The sequence below is a fragment of the Podarcis erhardii genome (genome assembly GCF_964252035.2).
Source record: "Podarcis erhardii genome assembly, chromosome: 4".
Classification (NCBI taxonomy): Eukaryota; Metazoa; Chordata; class Lepidosauria; order Squamata; family Lacertidae; genus Podarcis; species Podarcis erhardii.
This window is the reverse complement of record NC_138508.1, coordinates 7,403,090-7,430,392: the sequence shown is the minus strand read 5'-3', so window position 1 is coordinate 7,430,392 and position 27,303 is coordinate 7,403,090. Positions and strand designations below refer to the sequence as shown.

Genomic DNA, 27,303 nt, shown 5'->3' with positions numbered 1-27,303 from the left:
AAGGAAAGGGTCGACAGCAGGCTCAGCAGCTCAAAAGCCCCTTCTGAAATCCCTGGCTGCCCTGCGATAGGTGAGGAATTCCAGCTGGCTTTTAAATTATATGTGTATTTGTACTTCTGAACATGATAGAGACAGTTCTTGGACGACTCCATCCTTAAGTATTCGGTTGCATGGAAAAACCTTCAAAGCTCAATGAAAATGCTTCAGCCAAGCGGTAGTATCACAAGTTCAGACACAAAAACATCTCTTCAGCAAGATTTTTTTATTTATTAAAAAAAAGATGTTTAGCAGAAGACCGCATCTTTATTTAACATTTTGCTCTTTCGCCCCAACATAAACATCTAAGCACAGAAAGGAGGAAGGGGAAAGCGTTATTTTATTGGGAAAGAGTTTTTAAAAAAAGATTGGCAAAAAATGGAGTAAGGCTTTCCAATAGAGGCCTCCTATTTCATATTAAAAAACAACCAACGCTAACCCAAGGATGTGAAGCCTTACTCAGCTGTTGGCCTGAACTCCTTAGAGTAGTCTCACTCAACCTTGTGCCCTCCACGTTTTGGGCTGTAACTCTCTCCCCAGAACACCCCTGCTGGTTGTGTCTGGTGAGAGTTAATAGACAAATTCACCTGGAGGGTACCAGGTTGGGGAAGGAATGGTCGGAGGCGAGGATGCTGCCAAACCCACCTTCCCATGTGTAGGGAAAACCTGGGAAGAGAAGGCCAAGCAGGAAAGTCAGCCTGGGCTAAGGCTTGAATGCACTCCCTTATAAAATCAGCAACTACAAGAACACCATGCTGAACGGGAAACCCCCAAGGACGCCAGTCAGAGGAGCAGGCCAGTTCGTGCATCTGCAACAGCCGCGAACGGATTCTGATCCTTCAAATAACGGATTTCAGAAACCAGGCTGTAGTTTCAGAAGGGGCTTGGGGAGGTTGAGAAACCTCCACTGCTTAGCCTCAAAATAAAAATATAATTTCTGTAATACAGGGTTTGAATAATGAACCCCTTTTGTTTCTCCTTTGGCCTGGGCGCCATCTATAATAGGCAAATGACTTTTTTTTTTTTAATGTCACCAGCAGCTCTGCCTGCTACTCTATTTTGGTTGTGGTTTAGTGAGTGGCTGTGGAAGACCGCCCACTCCACCGCTAGACCTAAACTAAACCAGAATGGAATTCTTGCCCTCTCTCAATGTTTCACTAAACGGACCTGTCCAAACTGCAGCATTGTGAGAAGAATAGCCAGTCTCCTCCCTGCTCCCTTCCTTTCATTCTAACTTTAAAAAAGAGAGTTGGATCTTCCGAAACGGGGTTGCTCGTCATTTGGTTCCTCATTAACAAGTGGTTTCTCCATTAAAGTGGGGGGGGGCACACACCCTGCTTGGCAGTTGAACAAGGAAGCCAACCAGTCAAGAGACCCCCAATCCACCTTGTTTACGCTAAAACTGATACAAACCCCATGCAAGGCAGCAGCTACAGGCGGTCTTTGGTTGGGCTCGCCTTCTGAATGACAGGAGGAAGACGAGGAGGGCAAAAGATCATTTGGGCAAAAGCCCCATACAAACAGATGGAGCGAAGAGGGCAGTCCGGGCTGGTTCTGAATTGTTTCTCATTTCCAGTGTTTATCATAAGAGAGGCAGCCTGCGTCAAGACTCACGGCAAGAATACTCTTTTCGACATTTCTAAAGCTGCCATGGCTTCTCCCGCCTTTCACAGCGTTTGGTTGAGACAAGGAAAAAGACCCACCAACGTTCTTAAGCTATCACTGCCCTTCCGCATAGCTACAAGAGCAGGCAACTGTGTGAAGGCCCCGCGAGATTTCCCTTCCAAATAGCTGCCTGGCCGCAGAGAAACCTTGAAGACTCGATCAAGCTCTCTGAAGGCACCACTGTGAAGAGGAAAGGGTTGGGGGTGGGACAGCGATAGCTGGTGGGGACACTGAGTCGCATCACATTTCGTTGACCTGAGCCAGTGGGAGAAGCCAGCCCACCTGCGGGGCTTGCCGCAGGACGGGGCGGCTAAAAGAAACAACTGGCCTTTACATATAGAGATATATATTTAACAGGCCGGCACAAAGCAAATTAATTTGATTCTCGAACAGCGGCTCTGTTGCCTGTAGTGGCTGCTTTCTAAGCAGCTTTGGCAGCGAAAGGTTCCTGCGCGTGGCAAGTCTCGTTTCCGGGTTCTGGAGAAAGCCCACTTACACGGTAAGTATTTGTGCCTCAAAAAAGGGTGGCGGCCTGCTCTGACGCAGCTTCTGCAAACCAGGCAGTGGCTGGAGCTCATTTCTTCTGGAAGAAGCCCATGATGGAGGCCTGCTTGTTGGCCTTTGTGGCTCTCTTTGCGCCTCTCTTCTCCTCCTTGGGCTCCTTTTTGGCAGCCCCGGCAGGCGGCTTGCGAGCCGTGGAGGGCTTGGAGCGGAAGTCGCCTTCGCTGTCTGTGCAGGACTCGCTCTCGTAAGCCTTTTCGGTCACTGGAAACAAAAGGGCGGCGTGAACTGGTTGCACCACTGGAAAGTCCCTGATTCTTGCAGCTTCTGGGTTACCCAACAGTCTCTTAAAACTGCCCCAGATCAACCCCCCCAATTCTGAAGGCCACCACTGGAGGCAAGCAAGACACGGACTCCTGATTGCTGCCCAACCCAACTCAACTCCCATCTTTCCTTCACCGTTCTTCTCCTGCAGAACTATATTCCTGGGCCCGCTGGCCTTTCCTCACCCTTAGACTGAATCCACATACAGTGGTACCTCGGGATGCGAACGGGATCCGTTCTGGAGCCCCGTTCACATCCAGAAGGAAACCTAACTAGTGATGGCACATCTGCGCATGCGAAAAGCGGCGCGCGTCTGCGCATGCGCGAGCGGTGAAACCAGGAAGTAACACACTCCGTTACTTCCGGGTTGCCGCGGAGCGCAACTCGAAAATTCTCAACCTGAAGCATATTCAACCCAAGGTATGACTGTAGTATGAAAAGCCATAATGATGCAAGCCATAATGGCTTGGCTCCCAACACAAACCCAAAGTTAAACATGGGAGGAGTGGGACACCTAGAAATCCTCTACATACCTACGACCCAAATGCCCCTAATCCCAACCCCTGACAGATGTACATATACAAATATAAACATTCTGGAAGTTCAGCAAAGGCAACATTCAGATCTCTGACTTGAATGTATGGCTAGGCCGCTTCTCCCATCCAAACAATTCTCACCACGATTCCGTTCCGTTCTTTCTTTGCTACACCAGACCTTCTGCCAAGAAGACACCAGAGGTGCGGGTAGCAATGAACTGGGCCGGATCTGGACTGCAAATCCGTAATGTCAGCATTCCACAGAGGACTATTTATTCCAAGTGGTGAAGGAAAGCTTCCCACTCTTGACATGTTTAGAAAAGACTGAAGTTAAAGAGTAAAACCCACACTTTTTTTGGAAGGGGAGGGGGGGTCCATCTTTGTTATTGCAAGCTCTGTATGCATCCTTTTGGAGGGGTGGGGGGTGGGGGGGAAGGTTGGCTGAGGATAGACAGAAAAGAAAGAGCCTGTTTCTTCAGAGGCGCCTGAAGTGGAGGCCAGAGCACTTGGCCAAACTTGGAAAGTCAGATCCTTAATCCATTTCTAACTTGACAAAACCCAGGCTAGAGGCTTGCATGACGAATGTGCACCAAGGGTTTCTCATCAACACACGGACAGACTTCCCCACTTTCCTCCAGGCTCCCTAGGCCCCCACTTGCAACGGGTGTTGAGAAAGGTGTCCTACACAAAATGACAGCGCGTCCTGAGGTTGGCAGGGTAACATAGGATGCTATGCAAACTGCACCGCACCCGTTAATACAGAGCCCAAAGGGATTTGCCCTCCCGTATCCAACAGCAGCTCACTGTTTTTGCTACTGTTAACGTTACTTAATCGATCAGTTAAAACGAACACGGTTCATTAGTTAATCCCAGGACAGCTCCATAGCTAAGCCTCACCTATGCAGCCTTCCTCATCCACAAACGTTTTGGACTTCAGCACTCGCTTCCGCTTTCGTTTTTTCTCTCCTGCTGATGCCTGAAAAAGAGGATAGTGCAGACTGTGAAGATGGTGTGCAGTGAACGTTGCGACAAACAGCATCTACTTTTTTGCTTCTTTCTAGTGGTTGCCTGGGACCAGGGGAGGGGCTCAATGTGCTACCAATGGAAGAGGTCGCTTCCTCCGGTCGGAAAGCAGGTTCCAAAGGTGAAACTGTGTCACATTCGGCAAATGTCACTGGATCGATCATGGGTTACTAGCAACAAGCAGCTTTCAAGCTACCTTTAAAAGCGAGTTTATAAAAGGGTGGGGAGTTTTATTCCACAGCACAGTTGCCATCAGCACTAGGGCAGTTCATAAAAAACTTTTTTGAAAATGCCTGCTCCACAGGTCTTATCTTACTACACCAGGGATTATATAGCTATATCTGAAATTTCATGCATATCAGTTAATACCTCGACCCTCCTCCACTGAAAATCATTGGGTGTTCAGTACAGCGGTTTATAAAAAACCCTCCCCCACGAAAATAGCTGTTTTCTTGGCCGTTTTTCTGTTGTGAAGGCTGAAATTTCAATTTAATGGAGCAGGGTCGAAATACAGCGGTGCCGCGCAAGACGAAAAGAATCCGTTCCGCGAGTCTCTTCGTCTTGCGAAGCAAGCCCATTAGCGGCTTAGCGGATTAGCGCTATTAGCGGCTTAGCGGATCAGCTAATAAGCGGCTTAGCAGATCAGCTGATAAGCGGCTTAGCGGATCAGCTGATAAGCGGCTTAGCGGCTTAGAAAAAGGGGGGGGAAAGGGGAAAAAACCCGCAGGAACTCGCAAGACATTTTCGTCTTGCGAAGCAAGCCCATAGGAAATTCGTTTTGCAAAGCACCTCCAAAATGGAAAACCCTTTCGTCTAGCGGGTTTTCTGTCTTGTGAGGCGTTTGTCTTGCGGGGCACCACTGTATTAACTGATATGCCTGAAATTTCAGATGTAGCTATATAATCCCTAGTGTAGTAAGGTAAGACCTTTGGAGCAGACATTTTTTTTTTTTTTAAAAAGTTTTTTATGAACTGCCCTAATCAGCAAGCACTGATGCCTCTCCAGAGGAAACAGCCAACTGTTCCACGACCAGCCCATGGCTTACCCTTGAAATGCCCTTCCTTATAAGCCAAAACTGGCCCCAGGAAGGAGAAGGAAATGGCTATTCCAACCCACCATTCCTGGGTTCAAGCACATATACTTTCTTACATAGAGTAAGGGCAGAGCGATGGCTAGGCTTTGACAAATTCACCCGCCAGGGTAATTAGGGGAATGGGCCCACATTGTCATGGTGAGAATGAGGCTTTCCATTTTCACTACAGTTAGCAATGACCAGCTGAAATTCAAAAGGTGTGAAGAAAGAAGATTCTGAACATTAAAAACGTAAGAACCACCTTCAAGCTGGATTAGGCCAAAGGCTCACCTGAAAACAGCCCTGTATAGGGAAGATTTCAGTGTTTTACTGTGTTTGATGTTTTGATTTGTTGGAAGACGCCCAGAGTGACTGGAGCAACCCAGTCCAAGGGGCAGCATATAATAAATTATTATTATTATTATCCTCCTCCTCATTATTCTCACAATGGTGAGAAACCCACAAGCAGGACCTGACTGCAACAGCATTCTCCCCACTTGTAATTCCCTCTGCCTCCAAAAGCGGAGAGGTGTATTTTACAGGTTGGATCTATGCATATTTACTCAGAAACAAGCACCACTAAAGAAAAAAAGAAATTTCAGTTCAGCTTTTAAAATCAAAGTGCATAACTGGGGTGAGTTGGAAGTTGGGTGGCGTTTTATAACAACCAGAATACATCCAATTTCTTCATTCACCCCACTTTGAAGAGAGAAGATTGCTGAATTGATTCTGAAGTGAAACCTTTTGGGCTTCTGGAGATGTTAACCGACTCCGACAAAAACGCAAATAGGTTTTGTCTCTTTGCCAAATTTTAGGTTTTCAGCCAAGCGTTAAGAGCAAAGTGGCATCTGCTTGTGATTGCATGACTGGGTCGGATCATTTGTAACGGAGGCTGTGGCCATGAAGAATTCACTTCTCACTAAGCCCATCAGTCACAAAGAAGGCGCTGAAAGCAATTAGAGCTGAACTGAGAATCACTCATCTTGCACTACATTCCCAATTCTGCCACTTTGGGCCAGTGATATGAGAAGCAACAGCTTGAGATACATTTATATAAATATTTTTAAGCAAGATTAAGAAGCAAATGAAGCTTCTACTGAGACCTTAGAAATGTAGTTTAGACCAAGGCAAGACTTCCTCCTTAATTCCTTCTGCCTCCAACCCCACAAGAAGGGACACGGTTGGCGCTGTGGGTTAAACCAGAGAGCCTAGGACTTGCCGATCAGAAGGTCGGTGGTTTGAATCCCCACGACGGGGTGAGCTCCTGTTGCTTGGTCCCTGCTCCTGCCAACCTAGCAGTTCAAAAGCATGTCAAAGTGCAAGTAGACAAATAGGTACCGCTCTGGTGGGAAGGTAAACGGCGTTTCCGTGTGTTGCTCTGGTTTGCTAGAAGTGGCTTAGTCATGCTGGCCACATGACCCGGAAGCTGTACGTCGGCTTCCTCGGTCAATAAAGTGATATGAGTGCCGCAACCCCAGAGTCGGCCACGACTGGACCTAATGGTCAGGGGTCCCTTTACCTTTTTTTTTACCAACCTCACAAAAACTCTCCCCACTCCATAAAATTACGTAAGCCAAGCAAGCGAAGGACGTTTGTATAAAAAACAACCCCATGTTCAGAATGTGGGGTTTCCCACTGTCTGAAACATGCCTGCAAAGCCAGTCTTTACCTCCATGGGCAGAGGATCAGGCTCTGGGTTCGCGTCTGGCTCAGGAGAAAGGTCTTTCACTTCAGGAGTTACAGGCGATTCCGGGACATCTGCAGGGGAAAAGAGGAGTTAAGTTGCAGTTTTGGAACCATGGCCCAACGAGAGATTGCAGCATTATTGTATCATTCTATTCATTTATTTTCCTACCTTTGCATTTTGCCTTGCTTCCATCACAGAACCCAAGGAATGGTAGCAGCCTCGTGCGCCTCCACATGGCACGCTGGATATTTATTACTGCCTGTCTAGTTCAAGCCAGGGCAAACATGCCTCATTTCTAAATCAGCCACTGAAATATGTACAGTGGTGCCCTGCAAGACGAAATTAATCCGTTCCGTGAGGCTCTTCGTATAGCGGTTTTTTCGTCTTGCGAAGCAAGCCCATTGACAGCTTAGCGGATTAGCGCTATTAGCGGTCTAGCGGCTTTTAGCGGATCAGCTGATAAGCGGCTTAGGGCTTAGGAAAAGGGGGGGGGAGGGAAAAAACCCTGCAGGAACTCGCAAGACATTTTCGTCTTGCGAAGCAAGCCCATAGGGAAATTCGTTTTGCGAAGCGTCTCCAAAACGGAAAACCCTTTCGTCTAGCGGGTTTTCCATCTTGCGAGGCGTTCTTCTTGCGGGGCAACACTGTATTTGAGGCTTGATCTTCATAAGGGCCCTGATGGCAGCTTGGAAAATGAAGCAGTGAGGCACCTTTCAAAAGCAAAAGTGTACACGCTCCATTTTGGTCAGCCAATATAGGCTCTTTTAAAAATATATATATATATATATATTTGTACCCTGCCCATCTGGCTGGGTTTCCCCAGCCACTCTGGGCGGCTTCCAACAAAGACAAAAAATACACTAAAATGTCACACATTAAAAACTTCCCTGAACAGGGCTGCCTTAAGATGTCTTCTGAATGTCAGGTAGTTGTTTATCGCTTTGACATCTGCTGGAAGGGCGTTCCACAGGGCGGGCGCCACTACTGAGAAGGCCCTCTGCTTGGTTCCCTGTAGCTTTGCTTCTCACAATGAGGGAACCGCCAGAAGGCCCTCGGCGCTGGACGTCAGGTATACTGGGCTGAGGCCGTTTAGGGCTCTTAAATGTGCTTGATTCTTTGGGCGAGAGGGTACAGCAAAGTGTGGTAGAATGGACTCAAAAGCAACTTTTCTAACAACCCCCTCGGAAAAACTCATGTTATAGCCCAACACTCCTGTAAATTCACACATTTAAGACGTTCTCTGCAACAAGCACAAATAAAAACATATCCTTCAGTACTGAAAGCTCAGATTTGAGATTTTGCAGGAGCTGCGTTATATGAGCTGGATCGTAAGAAGACAAATTCGTAAAGGCACCCAGAAATACTCTGCTTTCCCTTGTGATATACCCACTACATCTCAGGCCTGCTATGCCATTAGATAAATTCTTGGCAGCTTGACTATCTAACCAGTCCTTGCACCAGACCATCCTCAGTTTACTGGAATGCAAAACCTATCAAAAGTATGTTCCTCTTGAACCATATCCATGAATGCAGTTTAACGTATGAAACTGGAAGCATTGACACTAGCTTTGGGAAAATGCATCTCTAATGGCTGGTAAAGGTAAAGGTAAAGATAAAGGTAAAGGTAAAGGTAAAGGTAAAGGTAAAGGTAAAGGTAAAGGTAGCTCTGACCATTAGGTCCAGTAGTGACCGACTCTGGGGTTGCGGCGCTCATCTTGCTTTAATGGCCAAGGGAGCCGGCGTACAGCTTCCGGGTCATGTGGCCAGCACAACTAAGCCGCTTCTGGCAAACCAGAGCAGCGCACGGAAACGCCGTTTACCTTCCCGCCGGAGTGGTACCTATTTATCTACTTGCACTTTGACGTGCTCTCTAACTGCTAGGTTGGCAGGAGCTGGGACCGAGCAACGGGAACTCACCCCGTCACGGGGAATCGAACCGCCAAACCTCTGATCAGCAACCCACAGCGCCACCCGCATCCCTTCTAATGGCTAGAGGTGGCTTAAAAAAACCCCTGATACAATCAAGCAGTCTAAAAACCACGTCAATACAGAGGTTACTAACCTCTCCTCAATTCCACAAGACACTTTCAAAAATGTTTTGGTCCTCTGATCCTTTCCCGACTAAACCCTGGGCATTTCGCGTGGATTACTCTGCACTATTTGGGTTCAGCTACAGCAGCAAGTTACAACCTGTTGTGGTTCTGCCAAAGAGAATGGCGAAAGCCACTGATGATCACAAGGCAGATTTCATTTTAATGCTCCCCTGATCTGACAGGAATGCGGAAACTGCGTTAGCAGTGGCACCTCTATCATTCAACCCCCCGCTGCGTCACCCTGACTAGTTGAAAGGTTGCAAGGAAGCCCTGCTGAGTTCAAGGAGAATAACTGCCATGGGGAGTCTCTCTCAGGGTAAGCAAGCAGAGAAGGGACTTGCCCTGCTAACCTGCTTGCTTAATAGAAAGAACGGAAATGTTGGACAGAACAACAGCCAAGCTTCCCTTTCAATCCACATTTGGCTGGCGGCAGCTCTGTGATCATACCATAGTTGCGACTTGTGTATTTTTGGACATGAAACCAGCCCAGCTTATTAGGTCAATACCAGGAATGCTGCGTCTGGGCCAGGCATCAGGCCAAGCGACCTTTCGCAGGTTAAGCAGGGCTGAGATCTACTGGTGGACGGCTTCCAACCACGGAAGAATGAATTGCGTTCTTCTGTCAGGGGAGGAGTGGAAACACGAGCAGCGAGGTAGATGGCAGCGCATGGGGCATCGCACAAAAATACACACCTCAATATGCGCAGTCAGATGAAGCGGTGACAGCAGCCAAGGTGTGCTGTCATCGTATTGATGAGGACTGATGCAGTAACCAAGAGGTTCCTTTAAGGGCTTAAATCCCAAATTCTCGCGGTTATCCGATTGTGAGAATAAATGCAGTTGGGGTCGAGGTGAAAAATCCGGTTCACCCCTCCAGCAAGCCCCTTTGTAACTTGCAAGGTGCTACTGAAAAATTCCAGCCTGTCCACCAGGTGCTTATATACCTTAACTGCAAAAAGTGACAAGGTACCATTTGTACCTTGATGTTGGTATACGAATACTAAATGGCAGCAGCAAAGGTTATGATGACGATTTCCACCATGCAGCCTTTAAGGCAGAGGAACAGCTTTAACTGTGTATTCCCAGCCTTCCTGGGACAAACCAACACAGTATCTGGTTTTGTTTTCTTCTGTGATGCTGCTAATTACACTTTAACTTTGGCCTCCCAAATTTATTCTGCTGCCTGGCTTGCTGGATGCCTGTTGTGTTCAGAGCGCAGGTTCAGAGTGAGGTTACAGGGAACCAGGCAGAGGGCCTTCTCGGTAGTGGCGCCTGCCCTGTGGAACGCCCTCCCAGCAGATGTTAAGGCAATAAACAACTATTTTACTTTTAAAAGACAACTGAAGGCGGCCCTGTTTAGGGAAGTTTTTAATGTCTGACGCTGTATTGTTTTTAATATTCGGTGGAAGCCGCTCAGAGTGGCTGGGGAAACTCAGCCAGATGGGCGGGGTATAAATAAATTATTATTATTATTATTATTATTACTCCCACTACATCTGGTTCCCAACTTATGATACGGTAATTTACTACAGAGAGCAGCCCTGCATCTGCCCAGATGGGAACACAGAAGTCCTTGTTACAGGTGAGCATCCTGGAGACGTATCCATTGTCTTGGCAGCCTGGCTTTCAGTGCCATCACTTGGACCATTTTAGAAACAATTTTGAATCCTACGACTCTCCACAAAACAAACCCCGGCTTATTCGTTGAGAAAAGGTAGCTGTGGTGAGTTATGAGGGCCTGGCTAGATGCTGCTGCTCCCAGAAGACAGAACAAAAGCTTTGGGGAGACTCATGGCAGCAGGCTCTTGCCAAGAAACAGAACTCAGCTCCAATAGGGAGCCAACTAGTCTCACTCTGCAAGAAATGTCTTTTAAAAAATCTTACCTTTCTTTTTAAAAAAATCACCCAGAAAGCTGCTGGTCCAGAGGGCTGCGGAGATGCATTTGAAAGAGAGACTGCTGATACTTGCAGAGGGTGTCAGTATTTGGGGTGGGAGCTACTGTGCTTGTCTTCCTGCCTCCCCTTACTTGTTTTTAAATTACATCCTGCCTTTCATTTGGGATACTGTCTTCCATACACAGTTCCTATTGCCCTTCGCTTACCTATTATCAAGGTTATGCTAAAAAGAAAAAGATCCAAGTTTCTTGCAAAAGAAATATCATGGATTCCATAGAGAAAGTGAATTATGGGTATTTGTGTATCTTGCGTAACAAAGGGTTGTCTCCAACATTAACCATACTCAAGAGCAGATCCACTTATATTTGTGGTTATGACTTAAATCCATTCCTTTCAATAGCTCTACTCAAGAGCAGAACTTAGTTGGTTACAACAGACTTCTCATTGCCACCACCTCTGTTGCCACTGTATCAGAGAGAGGGCTCAGGCTTTGGTTTACAAAGCAGATTTAATTTCTGTTAATTTCTGCAGAAATTAAGCCTGCTTTGTTAATCACATATCGTATATTTTTAATTTCTGCTGCATCTCCTTTTCATGAGCTGTGTTTTATTGGAAGCTCTTTGTTAAGCCCCCCCCCCCCCCCGGCTCATTTGAAACCAATATGATGGGGAAGAATTCTGCAACTCAGAAATAAATAAAACACCTGCAAAGAGCTGATCTCTTTTCAGCATGGCAGTCTGCATTTCACTAGTGGTAAGACGAAGGGTCGTATGCCTGGGCAGAAAGAATAACCATTTATAGAAAGAGAAGCCTCGTCCGACGAGACTTTGCACTTATTCAGGGCAGGTGCTTAGCAATGCTGTACCCACTTCCAAGAAGACCAGGATCTACTAGAGATACAGTGGTGCCCCGCAAGACGAACGCCTCGCAAGACGGAAAACCCGCTAGACGAAAGGGTTTTCCGTTTTGGAGACGCTTCGCAAAACGAATTTCCCTATGGGCTTGCTTCACAAGACGAAAATGTCTTGCGAGTTCCTGCGGGGTTTCCCCCCCCCCTTTTCCTAAGCCCTAAGCCGCTTATCAGCTGATCCGCTAAAAGCCGCTAAACCGCTAATAGCGCTAATCCGCTAAGCTGTCAATGGGCTTGCTTCGCAAGACGAAAAAACCGCTATACGAAGAGCCTCACAAAACGGATTAATTTCGTCTTGCAAGGCACCACTGTACTGGCTTCAATGTAACTGCAATCTCATCAAACCTCCACCCACCATCTTCCATTTACCCTCGTCATCGCTGCTCTCGGGTTGAGGCTGTTTGATCCGACGCCTCTTTCTCTTCAGGCTCTCAACCTCTTTCTCCTCCTCATCTGACATCTCCAGCCTCTTTATTCTGCAAACAAATAAGGCTCGTCACTTCAAATGTATTTGGGGGTGTGGAACAGGTGAAAAGAGAACAACTTCTCCAAACGCAAAACGTGCAACTGCTAATCTGGAGCAAAGAACAATAGCAGCATGCTTTTCCTCTTCTACCACCTGTAATTAAAAGACGGCTGCATGCACTGAACTCTAGAGGAAGAAGCGAGCTGAAAAGATGCTCCCAGGGTCATGTATGTTCTGCAATCAAAAACGAACAGAACAAACCAAGGTAGTGATTCTATCCAGAGGAAACTGGTTTCCTAGCAATTGGAAAAGGTAACGGTAAAGGACTCCTGACAGTTAAGTCCAGTTGTTGACAACTCTGGGGTTGCGGCGCTCATCTCACTTTACAGGACGAGGTAGCAGATGTTTGTCCGCAGACAGTTTTTCCGGGTCATGTGGCCAGCATGACTAAGCCGCTTCTGGCACAACGGAAGACTGAAACCAGAGCAGTGCATGGAAACGCCGTTTTACCTTCCCGCTGGAGTGGTACCTATTTATCTACTTGCACTTTTTGGCATGCTTCCGAACTGCTAGGTTGGCAGGAGCTGGGACAGAGCAATGGGAGCTCACCCCGTCATGGGGATACGAACCGCCGACCTTCCAATCAGCAAGCCCAAGAGGCTCAGTGGTTTAGACCTCAGTGCCACCGCGGTAACTACCAGCCAGCACCCTCTGACTTGAGGCCAACAAAACAATATGTTATTAAAAACAGCATCGACCAGCAGCCCACCCAAGATCCCTCAAAACGAATCAACTTGTTCTGAACCCTTGAACAGGGCAGGACGTAAAAGTCAATGACATCTCAGATGCAAAATGCCACGTTACCAAAGTGACTGCAGAGCTGTGAAAGCTAATATCCCCCAGACCTGGGATCTCATCCTGCCTCAGGGGGTCTAAACAAGTTTGTCCCCAAAGCACAGTTTTTACAAGAAATCATGTCTCAAATGCTCAATCAATACCCTTTTAATGGAGTCGCTATGAGGTAGTGTCTCAGATGTCTGGAGTGGCTTTGAAATACATTTTAGCATGATCATATTTTTACTAGTGGAAAAAAAATAAATTAAATGGCTTCTTTCAGCATTGATGGGAAGGTGCCAGCGAGCTAGCGCTGGTGGCAGAGACAACTCTGGGCACTGCGGCCTCTGCTCTTCTGCCAAAGGGGCATCCTTTTCTCCAGGCCTCTGGGGCAAAAAACAAGGCAGCTAGTTAGAATCAGCTGACTGGCTAAAAGTCAAGCGAGGAGGGGGCCTCCACAACAGGAAACTGCCCACACCAGGCTGCAGACAAATGCTTGAGCTAAAATTAAAAGTAAGCACAGAAGGATACCAGTCCAGAATTCTGCTATTATATGATTCTGGTGAAGCAGCTATTCCTGTCATCCTGTGATAGATTTCTATTAGGCACCAAGCTAAAGTATACAAATGCAATATGGGGTGTGTGCATGCATGCATGCGTTTTTCTTGTCTTGCTCTGTCTTTCAACAACCCGTTCCTTTCTGCACCCCCCTACAATGCTCCCCACCTGCACCTCAGTCCTTCCAGGCACTCTATACACATACAAATCTAGCGCTGAAGAGAAGTATCTGAGCTCCAGAAACTCACAGAAGCCTGCAATATTGGTAAAATTTACTCTGGACACAAATTTAGGTTTAGCAGTTGCAGAGTATCTAGCAGCTTTTGCTCTGCTGCTCTCAAAATCAGAATCAGAGAAGTGATGACAATTGCAGCTAGTTTAAAGCTGAATCACTGGACTGTTTGTTATTTGTGTAATACTCAAGTATTACACCAAAACACTGCATTGTGTGTGCACATTTTGAGTGGTTTTTAAAAAGAAAAATTAGGATGGAAAACAGCAACGAGCCCCAGCTTTAATACTGACGTCATTTGCAATCCTGCGCCTAGTTTCTGAGCATTTAGAAGTGCAATCAGTCTGGAAGAAAGTCAATGGAGTTCAAGACTTCTTATGCAATTCAGTGCTTGACTCGGCCTTTTAAAAATCTGTATGCCTGATTCCTCCCCTTCCAGGCACTCCTTTACAGTACAATGAACTCCTGCAGATGAATGAGCCAAGCTGGCCATTTATACCCCAAAAGCCTTAGACAACCACAAACTTAAATGGGGAGGGCTACCTTTTTTTGTCCTTCAGCTGTTCTCTTGCAGGATCAGCTTTCTTGCTGGGTTTCTCACGTTCTGATGCACCCGGAAGTGATTTGGGTTCCACTGGGGACTTGGCTGCAGCTTTGTCTTCCTTTCGCTGTTCGGGTTCAGGGCTTGCTTTGCCTGCATTGGTCACAAGGGAAAGCAGGAAGGCTGCAGTTTACCAGTTTGCTCCCTATGGTAGGATCTGGCTACAACAAGGGGCTCTACTCTCACAAAAGGTGGGGAAGGGATAGAAGTATGTTGCAAAACGACAAAAGAAAATCTGGACAGAGGCTACTGGAGCAGTGTAATAAATCACACACAATACAGCAGTCCCAAGCGTACAGTGGTGCCCTGCAAGACGAACGCCTCGCAAGACGGAAAACCCGCTAGACGAAAGGGTTTTCCGTTTTGGAGGCGCTTCGCTAAACGAATTTCTCTATGGGGTTGCTTCGCAAGACGAAAATATCTTGCGAGTTCCCGCGGGTTTTTTCTGCTTTTTTCCTGCTTTTCCTAAGCTGCTAAGCCGCTTAACAGCTGATCCGCTGATAAGCCGCTTCTCAGCTGATCGCTAAAAGCCGCTAGACTGCTAATAGCGCTAATCTGCTAAGCTGTCAATGGGCTTGCTTCGCAAGACGAAAAAACCACTATACGAAGAGAATCGCGGAACGGATTCTTTTCGTCTTGCGAGGCACCACTGTACGCGAGTCTTTTCGTCTAGCGTTTTTTTCGTCTTCCGAAGCAACCCTATTAGCGGCTTAGCAGATTAGCGCTATTAGCGGCTTAGTGGCTAAGTGGCTATTAGTGGCTTAGAAAAAGGGGTGGAGTGAAAAAAATCGCAAGACTCGCAAGACGTTTTCGTCTTGCGAAGCAAGCCCATAGGGAAATTCATCTTGCGAAGCGCCTCGAAAAACGGAAAACCCTTTCGTCTAGCGGGTTTTTCGTCTTACGAGGCATTCGTCTTGCGGGGCACCACTGTACTCAGGCCTGGTCTGCATGTACAGCAGGATTTATTTCTTTTTAAGTAGTCTTATTTGTCGCTTTTTTCCAACAAAATAATTCAAAGTGATTTACAACAACAAATCAGTGACACACACATTGAAACCAGCATAAAACTGAAACAAGATAAAAATATAAAACTCATTCATATTTTTTAAAGGTTAAAAAAACCTACCCACAGATAACTAAAAGCCACAGGCCTGGGGAAATTAAATCTTTTTGCCTGGTGCCTAAAGATAAGTAATGAAGGCACCAAGTGAGCCTCTGGGTAGAGCACAAGTGAGAAGCCAACACTGGAAAGGCCTCTTCTCGTGTTGCCACCCTCCAGACCTTCAGTGGAGGAGCCAAAAAATGGCAGCACCTGTGCCATGGAAATCCCTGCCTATTGACATTATGCTGGCATCCTCATCAAGCCTGCTGAAAACATTTTACCTATATTTCCCCGCTGAACTCCTTAAGATTTGCAAATGAAGAGACATGCTTAGGAACAAATTGCTAGTTTATCCTTTATCTAGCTATAATAAGCCCTTTGGAGCCAAGGATTTGAATGTAAATGCTGTAAGCTGTATTTAGCCCTTGACAATGGGGCAGGCAACACAAGCAGGAGCTCGACAATCCTTACCCAGAGCAGCTTTTCCAAAGAAGTTGTTCAGCAGATTTCCTTTAGCAGGTGCCTTGCTACTTGCTGTGGAGGCCTGGAAGGAATGAACATATTCAAAGCGCACGGAAACACCGTTTACCTTCCCGCCGGAGCGGTACCTATTTATCTACTTGCACTTTGATGTGCTTTCAAACTGCTAGGTTGGCAGGAGCCAGGACCGAGCAACAGGAGCTCAACCCATCGTGGGGATTCGAACCGCCAACCTTCTGATCGGCAAGTCCTAGGCTCTGTGGTTTAACCCACAGCGCCACCCGCGTCCCGGGGGGGGGGGGAGGATAGCTAATGACAAAGGGTGCCAAAGCCTGGAAACTTACACTTGGCAACTCTTTAGCTTCCACTTTGGTCTCTTTCGGGGTCTCCTGGGACTTGGTGGAAGACTTGGCTGCAAACATTCCCATAATGCCCTTGGCCTGCTGGGAGGTCTGCTTTGAAGAAGCGCTTGGGGCATGGCCGTTGACCACAGGAGTAGCAGCTTTATCCATGCCATGAGGTGGCTGGTGATCCACCTGGGCCGGGGTTTCGACGCGAGACATTTCAGCGGCTGTCCTAGCAACTGCAGCAGCACAGTGAATAGCACTAAACCTGGGTAGCAGGAGGGGGGGAACTTCAGTTAGCACGACTTGGAAATTTTAACATTTGACGTCCATGCCAAAAACTCTCAAAGAGCCTTGGGATAAAGGTGTTTCCTGAGAAAACAATTCCTGTTTCATTTCTCATGCATTCCTTAAACATGTGCGACAACGTTATGTCATACTGACCAATAAGATGGGAGTAGACCAAGAAAGGTTTCTGTTCCATTTTATACAAATGTCTTTTAAACTTGTCCTAAGAGTCACTTGCCCAAGCACAGCGGTGTGGGCAGGAAGCAAGGGAATCTCTTTTCACTGAAGAGAACTGGCCAGAAGAACAAAATTATTTTCATGCCAACTTGGGGGAAAGGGCAGGATATAAATATATGAAATACTCCCTGCCTATTGAGATCAAGTAGTGCCTTCACTGTACTCTTTTTGCACCTGCTAAAAACATTCCAGTTTAGACAAGTTTACTCAGCTGCTTAGAAAGTTGAGGTGATTTTAACCTGTTTTAGTATTTTAGCTTCTGCATGCCTTAAAGTAGGGTTGTAATTTTTTCTTGATTTTACTGTTCATCTTTTGTAAACATCTTTGAGATTTTTTTACAATTAAGATACGTTCAGTTTTTATGAATTAAATAAATAATAATCACTCAGTCAATCCAAGTGAAGCAATACTGTATTGGCCTGAATATAAGCCGCACCTTTAAAATTCATGGGGGGGGGGGAGAAAAAAAGACAATACCCAACTATAAGCCACTCCCTTAAAATTCTGCAGGCACTCACACCCATTCCATTTTACTGTATGTCTGTTTCAGCAGCGATATCGAAAAAAAGTCAATTTTTGCAAGGTCACAAATTTAAGCTGCACTTTTAACTTTTCACGGTTGGAATTAGGAAAAAAGGTGTGGCTTATATTCGGGCCAATACGGTAAATGAGAACATAGCAATTAAACTTGAACGGACTGTCAGAAAGGAAAAGTTTGGAACACTTTGCATGCTGCCGACTCTGAATTGAAACAGTAAGCAAAAGAAAAACCAGCACTGTGAGGGGGGAGAAACAGCTCAAAACTTTTCCTAGCAGAGTGGGGGAAACCACTACTGCAGGGGCACAAGAAGGAACCCTCTGGGATGGGCCTTGGAGATCGCTTACAGCCTGAGCACAATCTACAATGACGGCAAGATAAAGGTGGGATTATCTGGATGACCAGCAGATCAGTTACCAAGACAGAACTCACTTGCTGCAGTTCTGCAGGTTTGCTTTGATGACATCGTAGTCCGTGTTATAGAGCGGACTGCTGTCCTTGAGCATGGCTTTTTGGATGCTGTAGACGTGCACGCTGGCAACGGTGGACAGCTTCGACTTCATTGCTGAAAAGGAAGACAGGTCTGTGAAATGGAAAGGACCTTATAAAAAGCAACCATTTTGCAGTGGCATGGTTCACAACTCAACAAGCGATCTGGGAGTGCACCGGGCTGCTGGGAGGCCATACTTGTATGCTCAGATGAAGCTTGTGCAAACTGGTGCCTCCATATACAATGGCAATACAGTGGTGCCCCGCAAGACGAACGCCTCGCAAGACGGAATACCCGCTAGACGAAAGGGTTTTCCGTTTTGGAGCCGCTTCGCAAAACGAATTTCCCTATGGGCTGGCTTCGCAAGACGAAAATGTCTTGCGAGTTCCTGCGGGTTCCCCCCCCCCTTTTCCTAAGCCGCTAAGCCGCTTATCAGCTGATCCGCTAAAAGCCACTAAAAGCACTAATCCGCTAAGCTGTTAATGGGCTTGCTTCGCAAGACGAAAAAACCGCTATACGAAGAGCCTCAAGGAACGGATTAATTTCGTCTTGCGAGGCACCACTGTATGTGTATGATCATGGCACAAAACTGGGGGAAACATTGGGAGGGGATAACTCTTAAAATCGAGAATGGACACCCAACAAACGAACCAATCCCAGGACACCTTAGAAGACTCTCAGGAGAAGGCTGCATTGCTCCTTGCCAGTTTCACTCAGTACCTAAAGCGGCTATTCTGAAACTATCATGCTCTTGGCAGCTGAACGTTTGGCGGTCAAGAGACTCACAATGTAAGACTGTCTACCATACAGCTGAATTATGGCTACAAAAGCATTTGTAGTCAAAATGTCTAGCCCACATGCCTCTCCCCTGGGAAGGAGAAACATTAGCCCTGCGATAACAATCTGAGGGCTTGCAGCCCAAGCGCTTCTGCCAAGGCTGTATCAGATCACACGAAGCAGAGTTTGGTCGAAACAGAAGTCTGGAGGAATGTCTGCCTCACCTCTACAGTAGCTGGCTGTAATCTCAGATGCTTTCGCTTCTGCATCACACTTCCCCACCTCCCACCCCATGCGGACAACTGGCTGAGGTTGCACAATTTTTGCAGGACAGACTTGCAGCCAGAAGCACATTGATTCTGGCCAGAATTGTTGCCTGGGATGGGATCTTTATCTCTGGTGTCGTGCTGGATCTCAGAGGCTGTCTAAGTGCTTCTGGAGCAGAGTGCAAGACTGGGAAAAGATCACTTTTTCCAAGCTCAGGATGAGGGCTGGGACTAGTACGCATTGCACCACGCTTCTGAAGCTCTAACTGCCTGTGTTTGGAGATGGGGCAGGATTCTCCCCGCAATCACGGTGTGCTTCAGAAGTGCTTCATGTGCCTGCAAAGGACAGCACAGCCCAATGTGGACAAGCCTGGCTCTCCACCCAGGCCTGGGTCTGGTGCTTGTCATAGTCCTCAAAGCAGGGAGGGATATTGTCCTGGCCGCAACTGAAAAATTGCATGTGCTCAAACCAGGAAGAGGAGACTTCCAAGGAGAGTGCTTCAGGACAACTCATTCAGGGAACACCTGATCATCTGTCTCCTCCGTGTTTGACCTCAGGGACTGCAGCAACTGGAGCACCAAATTGACAATTGTTGGGAAGTTGTTTGAGAGTCTAGTCCTTGAATACTGTTTGTGTGGCTTGAGGGGGGGAAGGGGAACCCGTAAAGAGGAAAAGGCAAGAGGGGACAGGAAGCATGACAACTCCCCCTGAGAAAGGTCAGACAACACAGAGGTTTAACTGGATGAAAGGAGCGAGTAGAACAGGGTAGGGGAAAGCTGACATGTAGGCAATGTCCCCTTAGGAATGAAAAAGGACTGAGCATTCAGAAATTAGAGTTTAAACCAGGTATGTGGCTTGTTAACATTCAGTCTAGGTTCTATTCTGCATTAAAGGGGTTTGTGCTCTTTTAAGTTATTTCCCTCAAGTTTTTGGGATACAGTGGTTTATGGTTCACAGGACATGGGTGGCAATGTGGGTTAAACCACAGAGCCTAGGACTTGCCAACCAGAAGGTTGGCGGTTCGAATCCCCGCAATGGGGTGAGCTCCCGTTGCTTGGTCCCTGCTCCTGCCAACCTAGCAGTTCAAAGGCACGTCAAAGTGCAAGTAGATAAATAGGTACCACTCCAGCGCGAAGGTAAACGGCGATTCCGTGCGCTGCTCTGGTTATGCTGGCCACATGACCCAGAAACTGTATGCCGAAATCTTAAGTCATGTATGCAGAAATCTTAAGTCATGCTGGCCACATGACCCAGAAACTGTACGCCGGCTCCCTTGGCCAATAAAGCGAGATGAGCGCTGCAACCCCAGAATCGGCCACAACTGGACCTAGTGGTCAGGTGTCCCTTTACCTTTTACCTTTAGTTAATGGTTAAGTATATAAGGCAAGACATGCCGAGCCTCTCCAGAGGTAACCTTCATCCACCTCTTTATTATAATTGACTTCCAACAGGTACAAGCTCCCTTAACCCTCTCACATTTCAGCCAACCAATCTCCACGCCAAGAGCAATCAGAGGCTCAGTGGGGGAAGGTGGCTATTTGCATTATTTCCCTACCCACTCCCTCACCTGCATGCAAACTGCCTTAGACAGAGTAGGAACACTGGTCCACCTGGCTCAGTATTTTCTATACTGGCTGGCAGAGACTCTCCAGGTTTCCAGACAGCGATCTAAAAACCAGCCCTATCTGGAGGTGCCTGGGGACTTCTGGATGCAAAACAGATGCCCTACAATTAGGCTACAGTTCTTCCCCCAGATACAAAGTGCCTAAATACAAAGCTACCAAGGTTGCTGCTGCAGACACCTTTCCAAAGGTATGTGAAGGTGAAGTCCTATGTAGCTTTGTCTATTTTCTCTTCCTCACTCTCACACCATAGTTGCATTAAGTATTCCAAACCAATGTCAAATGCTGTGTTTTCCGTTCCTCACTCTAGCGGCATTACTATGACACAGAGGTGAGTTGGCAACAAATGTGGGGACATCCTTAGAAAATAGCATGGAAGCAAGGTGTTCCAGACAAACCAGCAATACTACCCAAACTCATAAATTTGCAAACGGAAAAAAGTGATGTTAGGATTATTTACAAAGACAGAGCAAGCTTCTTTGGAAGCACTGCTCTCAATGGACCTACCTTCCAGCTTTTCTTCTTTCACTACTGCAACCTTGTGGCACTGTAAAGAAATGGCAACTTATTAAAGAAGCAAAATATAAAATCATATAATTGGAAGGGGGCACAAGGGCTATCCAGTCCAACCCCCTGTAGTGCAGGAATATTTCGCCCAGCGTGGGGTTCAAACTCATGACCCTGAGATCTTTGTTCTAGATAGTAAAGCAATATTCAACAAAATCTTTTAGATCTCAGTAAAACTCACTTTTAAGAAAGCAACTTAGGACTGCAGCCTCAGTCTTGTCCCCCAACTTCTAGCTTAAGTATTTCAAAAGGACTTGTGTGAATTTCTCTTGTTGTGTGAATAATAAGATACCTGATATTAGGTGCCATAAGCTCTGGTTTCCCTTGCCCACCACTGTAGTACTAGGCAGTGATCCTATTTCGGGGCGGGGGGGGGGGCTGCCCTCTCATATAGCATGCCAGACCAAATATCCAAAAAGCTTTCAGCAAACACCTTGACAGTATATATATTTTTTATATTATTATTAGTATTATTACTACTACTACTACTATTATGAACTATACACCATTCACCCTATGGTCCCAGGGTGGGCTACAACATACTGCAAAATGTATTGTACAAAACAATTAAAATTATCAGTTATAAATCATCACAGACAACAGTATCAGCTCAACACCTCCCACAACCTTGAAAAGCCTTTATTTCAAACACCCAGTGCTCAGGAATGTCCCTTTCGCAGCACAGTAGTGCCCTCTGCTGGACCAAGCTCATTACTACAAGAGAGTTGCCATTTCATTTATTTCTTCTTCAGTTAACAACTCATGAGGAGGGCAGGAATAAGCATGCCGGATCTGGCCCCCGCCCCCAGTACCCATTTTCATCACCTTCCGTTTGTTCACTGTCCAGGATTCCAAAATGTGTGGAAAGCCTTTGGATACAAGACTCACTGTTGGAAGGCAATGAAAACAGATCTGATTGAATGAAGTTTGAAGAGGACTTCTATGCCAAAAGGAAGCAAGAGGAGATTGAGAGGAGATAGGATAGCAGTCTTCAAATATCTAAGGGCTGTCACATGGAAGATGGAGCAAGCTTGTTTTCTGCTGCTCCAGAGGAGAGGACCTGAACATACGGCTTCAAGTGACAAGGAAGAAGATTTCAACTAAACATCAGGAAGAACTTTCTGACAATAAGAACAGATTCCCACAAGAGATGATGGACTCTCCTTCCTTGGAGGTTTTTAAGCAGAGGTTGAATGGGCATCTGTCATAGATGCTTTAGCTGAGATTCCTGCATTGGAAGGGGTTGGACTAGATGACCCCTGGAGCCCCTTCCAACTCTACAAGTCTATGATTCTATTACCACCATGGACCTCAGATGCTGTAGAGTAAGAGCAGCCAATGGGGTGCCCTCCCACATTGTGGACTGCAACTCTCATCAGCCCCTGCCAGCACAGCCAATGGTGAGGGATGATGGGAGTTGTAGTCCAGCATCATCTGGATCAGACACCCCCAAACTTGGCCCTCCAGCTGTTTTGGGACTACAATTCCCATCATTCCTAACCTGTTGGCTACGGATTTTGGGGGTTGTAGTCCCGAAACAGCTGGAGGGCCGAGTTTGGAGATGCCTTATCTGGAGGGCACTATGTTGGTTACCCCTGCTGTAGAGACATGACAGCGTTCGAACTTTTTCCTGCATGGAACGCTGCTCTAGAATGTATGGAAAAGTAGCACACTCAACACACTGAGCAAAGTTGGTTGGAAATGCAAATATTTTTAGTCACTTTGGTTTTAACCCAAACACTTAATGCTTCAGTAAGACACAATTTCAGTAACTGTTACTGACTACAGAAGCAATGTGCGCTTTCTTTAGCCCGTTGTCCTAACAATGGAGCGTGCCTCCGGGGGTGAGGTCAAGCAGCTGCATTAGCAGCACTGAGGTGACCTCCTCGGGGCACAAGCCTGGGCTGTGTGTACGGAGGTCCTAGGCCTCCCAGACGACAAGACACACACACACACACCCTCATTGATGGGGTCCAAAGAAAAACAGAGCAATATGTTTGGCACCAGCTTGGCTGCAGAAGTCTCTGGAAGGAAGTGCACAAGCTGCCATCCAACCATCTTAGGGACTCCACTACAGATTTGTGTAGGGTTTGTTCCTTGGCTTTTTCTTCTCCCAAAGATATCCCAGAAGGCAGTGGATGTTTAGGATCAGAGTCTTCCTTCTCCTGGTTGGGCTACCTTCCCAGGTTGATAAGCCCCATCTGCTCTGTTTCCCTTTATATGTACTTTATTTATTTATTTTATTAACATATAAAACACATACATATACACTTACACAATACACGTACACAACACACTACCTAATTTTCATAACATAAAACATACCTACATTACTCTATATAATACCTATACTACACTACACTACACTACACTACACTACACTACACTACACTACACATTACTCTATATAATACCTACCTATACTATACCAGAGCCTGTCACGAATGGACCTAATGGTCAGGAGTCCCTTTACCTTTATACTATACATATCAACATACCTACACACCTACCCCACATGAACACCCACTAAGTAACTTGACTTCCAGCCATTCTTGTTACTATTTTTCCAACTAGCTTAAATGGATTTCATTATTTCTTTAATCTCTTCTTTTATCTTAACTTTACTCTCCTTTCGCTCTAATCATTTTCTGGATTCACTCAGTATCTTTCAGAAATTCTACTTTTTCCACATAAATTCTGATGGATTCCTTAAAGATAGCCCACTCCTTATTCACTTTTTGTACCATATCTCCTCTTATCCTCCCTGTTACTTCGGCAATATGGAAGTATTCCATCATTTTAGATAACCAGTCTGTTTTAGTTGGGACACTGCTGCTTTTCCAATTTTTGGCAATCAATAACCTTGCCGCCGTAGTTGCATACATAAATATTGGTCTGACTGTTCTTTTTATTTCCTCTGACATGATACCTAGGAGAAAGGATTCTGGTTTCTTTTCCAAATGAAAATCCAAACAGAAAGCTCTGTTTCCCTTTGTAACCCACTGAACTCCACCGCATTTGTACTTGTTAATGGAAGAAGCTGTGCACTCACTGTGTGTCCATTCTGAACGAGGTTTCCGGCCACTAAATAGGTGACATGCAACTGGGCTCCTGAATTCTCCTTCCGCTTTCGTTCCACATAGTCATACAACATCCTGTGCAAATGAGGGCAAGGGACAGAGACACTAAAATGAAGATTTTAGTTCCTTGATAAAGTTATTATTAGTGAATGCAGACCACACACCTTGGAGGTGGCCTGGTGGGTCAAGAGTCCAACAAATAATTATTCTACTCAATCTTTTTTTAAAAAATCCCACGGAGAATTATTTAGCCTTAAGAGGAGAACTGAAGCTACAGTTGAGAAGACTTTTTATCAATATATCAATACTTACTGCTTAGCTTGGTTGACGTGAACACCTAGTGTATAGCTCAGCCATTTGTATGTTACCTGCAATGGAGAACAATCCAATCTCAACATGCAACAAGTGCCAGCAGCCCTCCAAAAAACTGCCAACCATCATTACTGCAATCGCCCATAGAGAGCCAAGGTCGTAATTTCTGTGCCAATTTCTTTTAACCCACTGCCATTAGGTTAAAGGTAGGATATACTGTATTTTTTGCTCTATAAGACGCATTTTTCCCCTCCTAGAAAGTAAGGGGAAATGTGTGTGCGTCTTATGGAGCGAATGCAGGCTGCGCAGCTATCCCAGAAGCCAGAACAGCAAGAGGGATGGCTGCGCAACGATCCCTCTCACTGTTCTAGCTTCTGGCTTAGCCGTACGAAGCCTCTTCAGGACAGCAGGGAGCCTTCACGAAAGAAGTATGGCAGACGAAATTAATGGACTATGCAGAATTGGACAGAATGACAGGAAGGATTCGAAACCTGCGGGACCAGAGATTTACAGGAGATTGGAAGAAGTATATGAACTATTTGAAGAGCAACTGCAATCAACAAATTACGCCAGTAGGACTACAAGAAGTTTTGTAAGGAGAAATATACGAAGTGTTACAAAGCAGAAAAAGATAGAGATATTGGTCATGAGTTTGAAATGTACAGTGGTACCTCAGGTTAAGAACTTAATTCATTCCGGAGGTCCGTTCTTAATCTGAAACTGTTCTTAACCTGAAGCACCACTTTAGTTAATGGGGCCTCCTGCTGCCGCCGCTGTGCCGCCGGAGCACAATTTCTGTTCTCATCCTGAAGCAAAGTTCTTAACCTGAAGCACTATTTCTGGGTTAGCGGAGTGTGTAACCTGAAGCGCATGTAACCCGAGGTACCACTGTAATTTGGAAGGTAAGAAATGCATACTGAGAGATTAGATTGGAAAATTTTCAGACAGGATTGATGAAGACAAACATTTGAATAAGGTGTAAAAGTATGTTTAATTCATGTTGAAAATGATAGGTTAAAAAAAAAACAACTAATAAAAAAATTATATGTAAAAATAAAAATATTCTGTGAGTTGGGGGCCCCCCCCGCTCCGCCCAATCCCCCTCCCCTCCCCCAACAGCCCCCCTCCTCCCGCCCCTCCCCCTCTGAGGCACCTGCGAGAAGGTCCTCCCCCCCCCCCGTTTTCGCACCCCTCCCCCCACTCACGACTCTGTTCTGGTCCGTGACGAACTCGTCGATGTTCTCCAGGTACAGCTCGTCCTCCATGGCCGGCCGGGTCGGCAGCGCCAACTTAGGCCCCGCACTCGCCCACTTCCCCCTCACAGGCGCCGAGCGGAGACGAAGGAAACCGCCACCGCCGCCATGGCAACCTGAGGCCTCCCTCCAAAGAGCGCGCTACGGCGGCCGCGCGGGGACACGCTCAGCGCGGTCTTTCTCTTTCGCGCGCGCGCGTTACGGAAAGCGCGCCGGGCCAAAGGCGGCTGAGGCGCCTCCGCTTCCCGCTTCCCGCGCTCGCGCACGCGCGTTTCGGCCGCTCTCCCGGGGGCTGACGGGAGTTGTAGTCCAGAAGGTTCCAGGGAGGGCGCCGGGTCTCCAGGGAAGGCGGCCCTCGGCGTATCGGGGTTGTGGCGTCTTGCTGGGGTAGATTTTTGCCCCCGCTAGGGCAGGCCAGAATGCCCTCCCAAGAGGTTTGCTGCTTTGCCCCTCCCTCAGCCGCTGGTAATTCAGAGGTAGACTGCCTCTGGAGATGGAGGCTCCATTCGGGAGCTCTTACAACCAAGGAATCCCCCTGGTCATTTCCTCCACAGTATGCAGCAGCCCGTGCTATGTGTGGAGAAGGGCCCTGTGATCTGCAGATGAAGGGCGGCATACAAAATAATAATAATAATAATAATAATAATAATAATAATAATAATATGTGGAGCGCCATCCCTGCCTCTCTGACATCTGATTACGCAACTTTCCAAAGACATCTGTATTGGGAAGCTTTTAGTTTACAGTGGTACCTCAAAACAAAACAAATTCCTTCCAGTAGCACCTTAAAGACCAACTAAGTCAGTTCTTGGTATGAGCTTTCGTGTGCATGCGCATATCTCCAGCTCTGCATATTCCCCCCTCCCTATGTTAATCCGTGTAACCCAACCTCTTCTTAATGTCAAAACAAAACAAATTCCTTCCAGTAGCACCTTAAAGACCAACTGAGTTAGTTCTAGGTATGAGCTTTCGTGTGCATGCACACTTCTTCAGATACACTGAAACAGAAGTCACCAGACCCTTCTATATAGTGAGAAGGTGGGGAGGGGTATTACTCAGAAGGGTGGTGGGAATGGGTGATTGGCAGATAGCTGTGATGAGCCTGTTGACGACTCTTAACGACTGCCATAGGTCTTACAGGAAAAAGCAAGTCTATTTCTGAAATTCCTTTGTAGTAAAACAGCTACTTTGTATAAAAGTATAAAAGTATAAAAGTAGCTGTTTTACTACAAAGGAATTTCAGAAATAGACTGGAAAGAGAAGCTGCTGAATTGCAACTTATTACCAAACTTAAAACCATGGAGAAACCTGGTCTGAACAAAGACCTTGGATTCTTATCTCATTATACATGACAAAGCCATTTTTCACCTTTTCACCCCTTGCTTTTTCCTGTAAGACCTATGGCAGACCAACACGGCTACCTATCTGTAAGTGGTACCTCAAGTTACAAAAGCTTCAGGTTACATACGCTTTAGGTTACAGACTCCCGTACCCCAGAAATAGTACCTCAGG

General features: G+C 46.5%; 1 protein-coding gene across 1 annotated transcript; it reads right to left on the bottom strand.

The window, feature by feature from the left end:
- Positions 1–247: 247 nt before the first annotated feature.
- POLD3 (DNA polymerase delta 3, accessory subunit) lies at positions 248–25,935 on the bottom strand. The gene is made up of 12 exons (XM_081860548.1): positions 25,744–25,935; positions 24,539–24,594; positions 24,199–24,301; positions 21,087–21,126; positions 17,856–17,988; positions 16,361–16,628; positions 16,008–16,080; positions 14,377–14,527; positions 12,113–12,219; positions 6,827–6,915; positions 3,960–4,038; positions 248–2,466 (listed from the first exon to the last, which is right to left on the bottom strand). The coding sequence occupies exons 1-12, from the start codon at positions 25,801–25,803 to the stop codon at positions 2,276–2,278; spliced, it is 1,350 nt and encodes a 449-aa protein (XP_081716674.1). The 5' UTR covers positions 25,804–25,935; the 3' UTR covers positions 248–2,275.
- Between the last annotated feature and the right edge of the window lie 1,368 nt (positions 25,936–27,303).

What these genes read in the sequence shown, in the direction of transcription:
- POLD3 (XM_081860548.1), bottom strand. Translation starts at nt 25,803, where the DNA reads ATGGAGGACGAGCTGTACCTGGAGAACATCGACGAGTTCGTCACGGAC. An exon ending in CTTTGGAAAAGCTGCTCTGG is followed by an intron (nt 14,528 to 16,007) that starts GTAAGGATTGTC and finishes TGACCAATGCAG; the next exon opens with GCAAAGCAAGCCCTGAACCC. An exon ending in GGATGAGGAAGGCTGCATAG is followed by an intron (nt 2,467 to 3,959) that starts GTGAGGCTTAGC and finishes TTTTGTTTCCAG; the next exon opens with TGACCGAAAAGGCTTACGAG.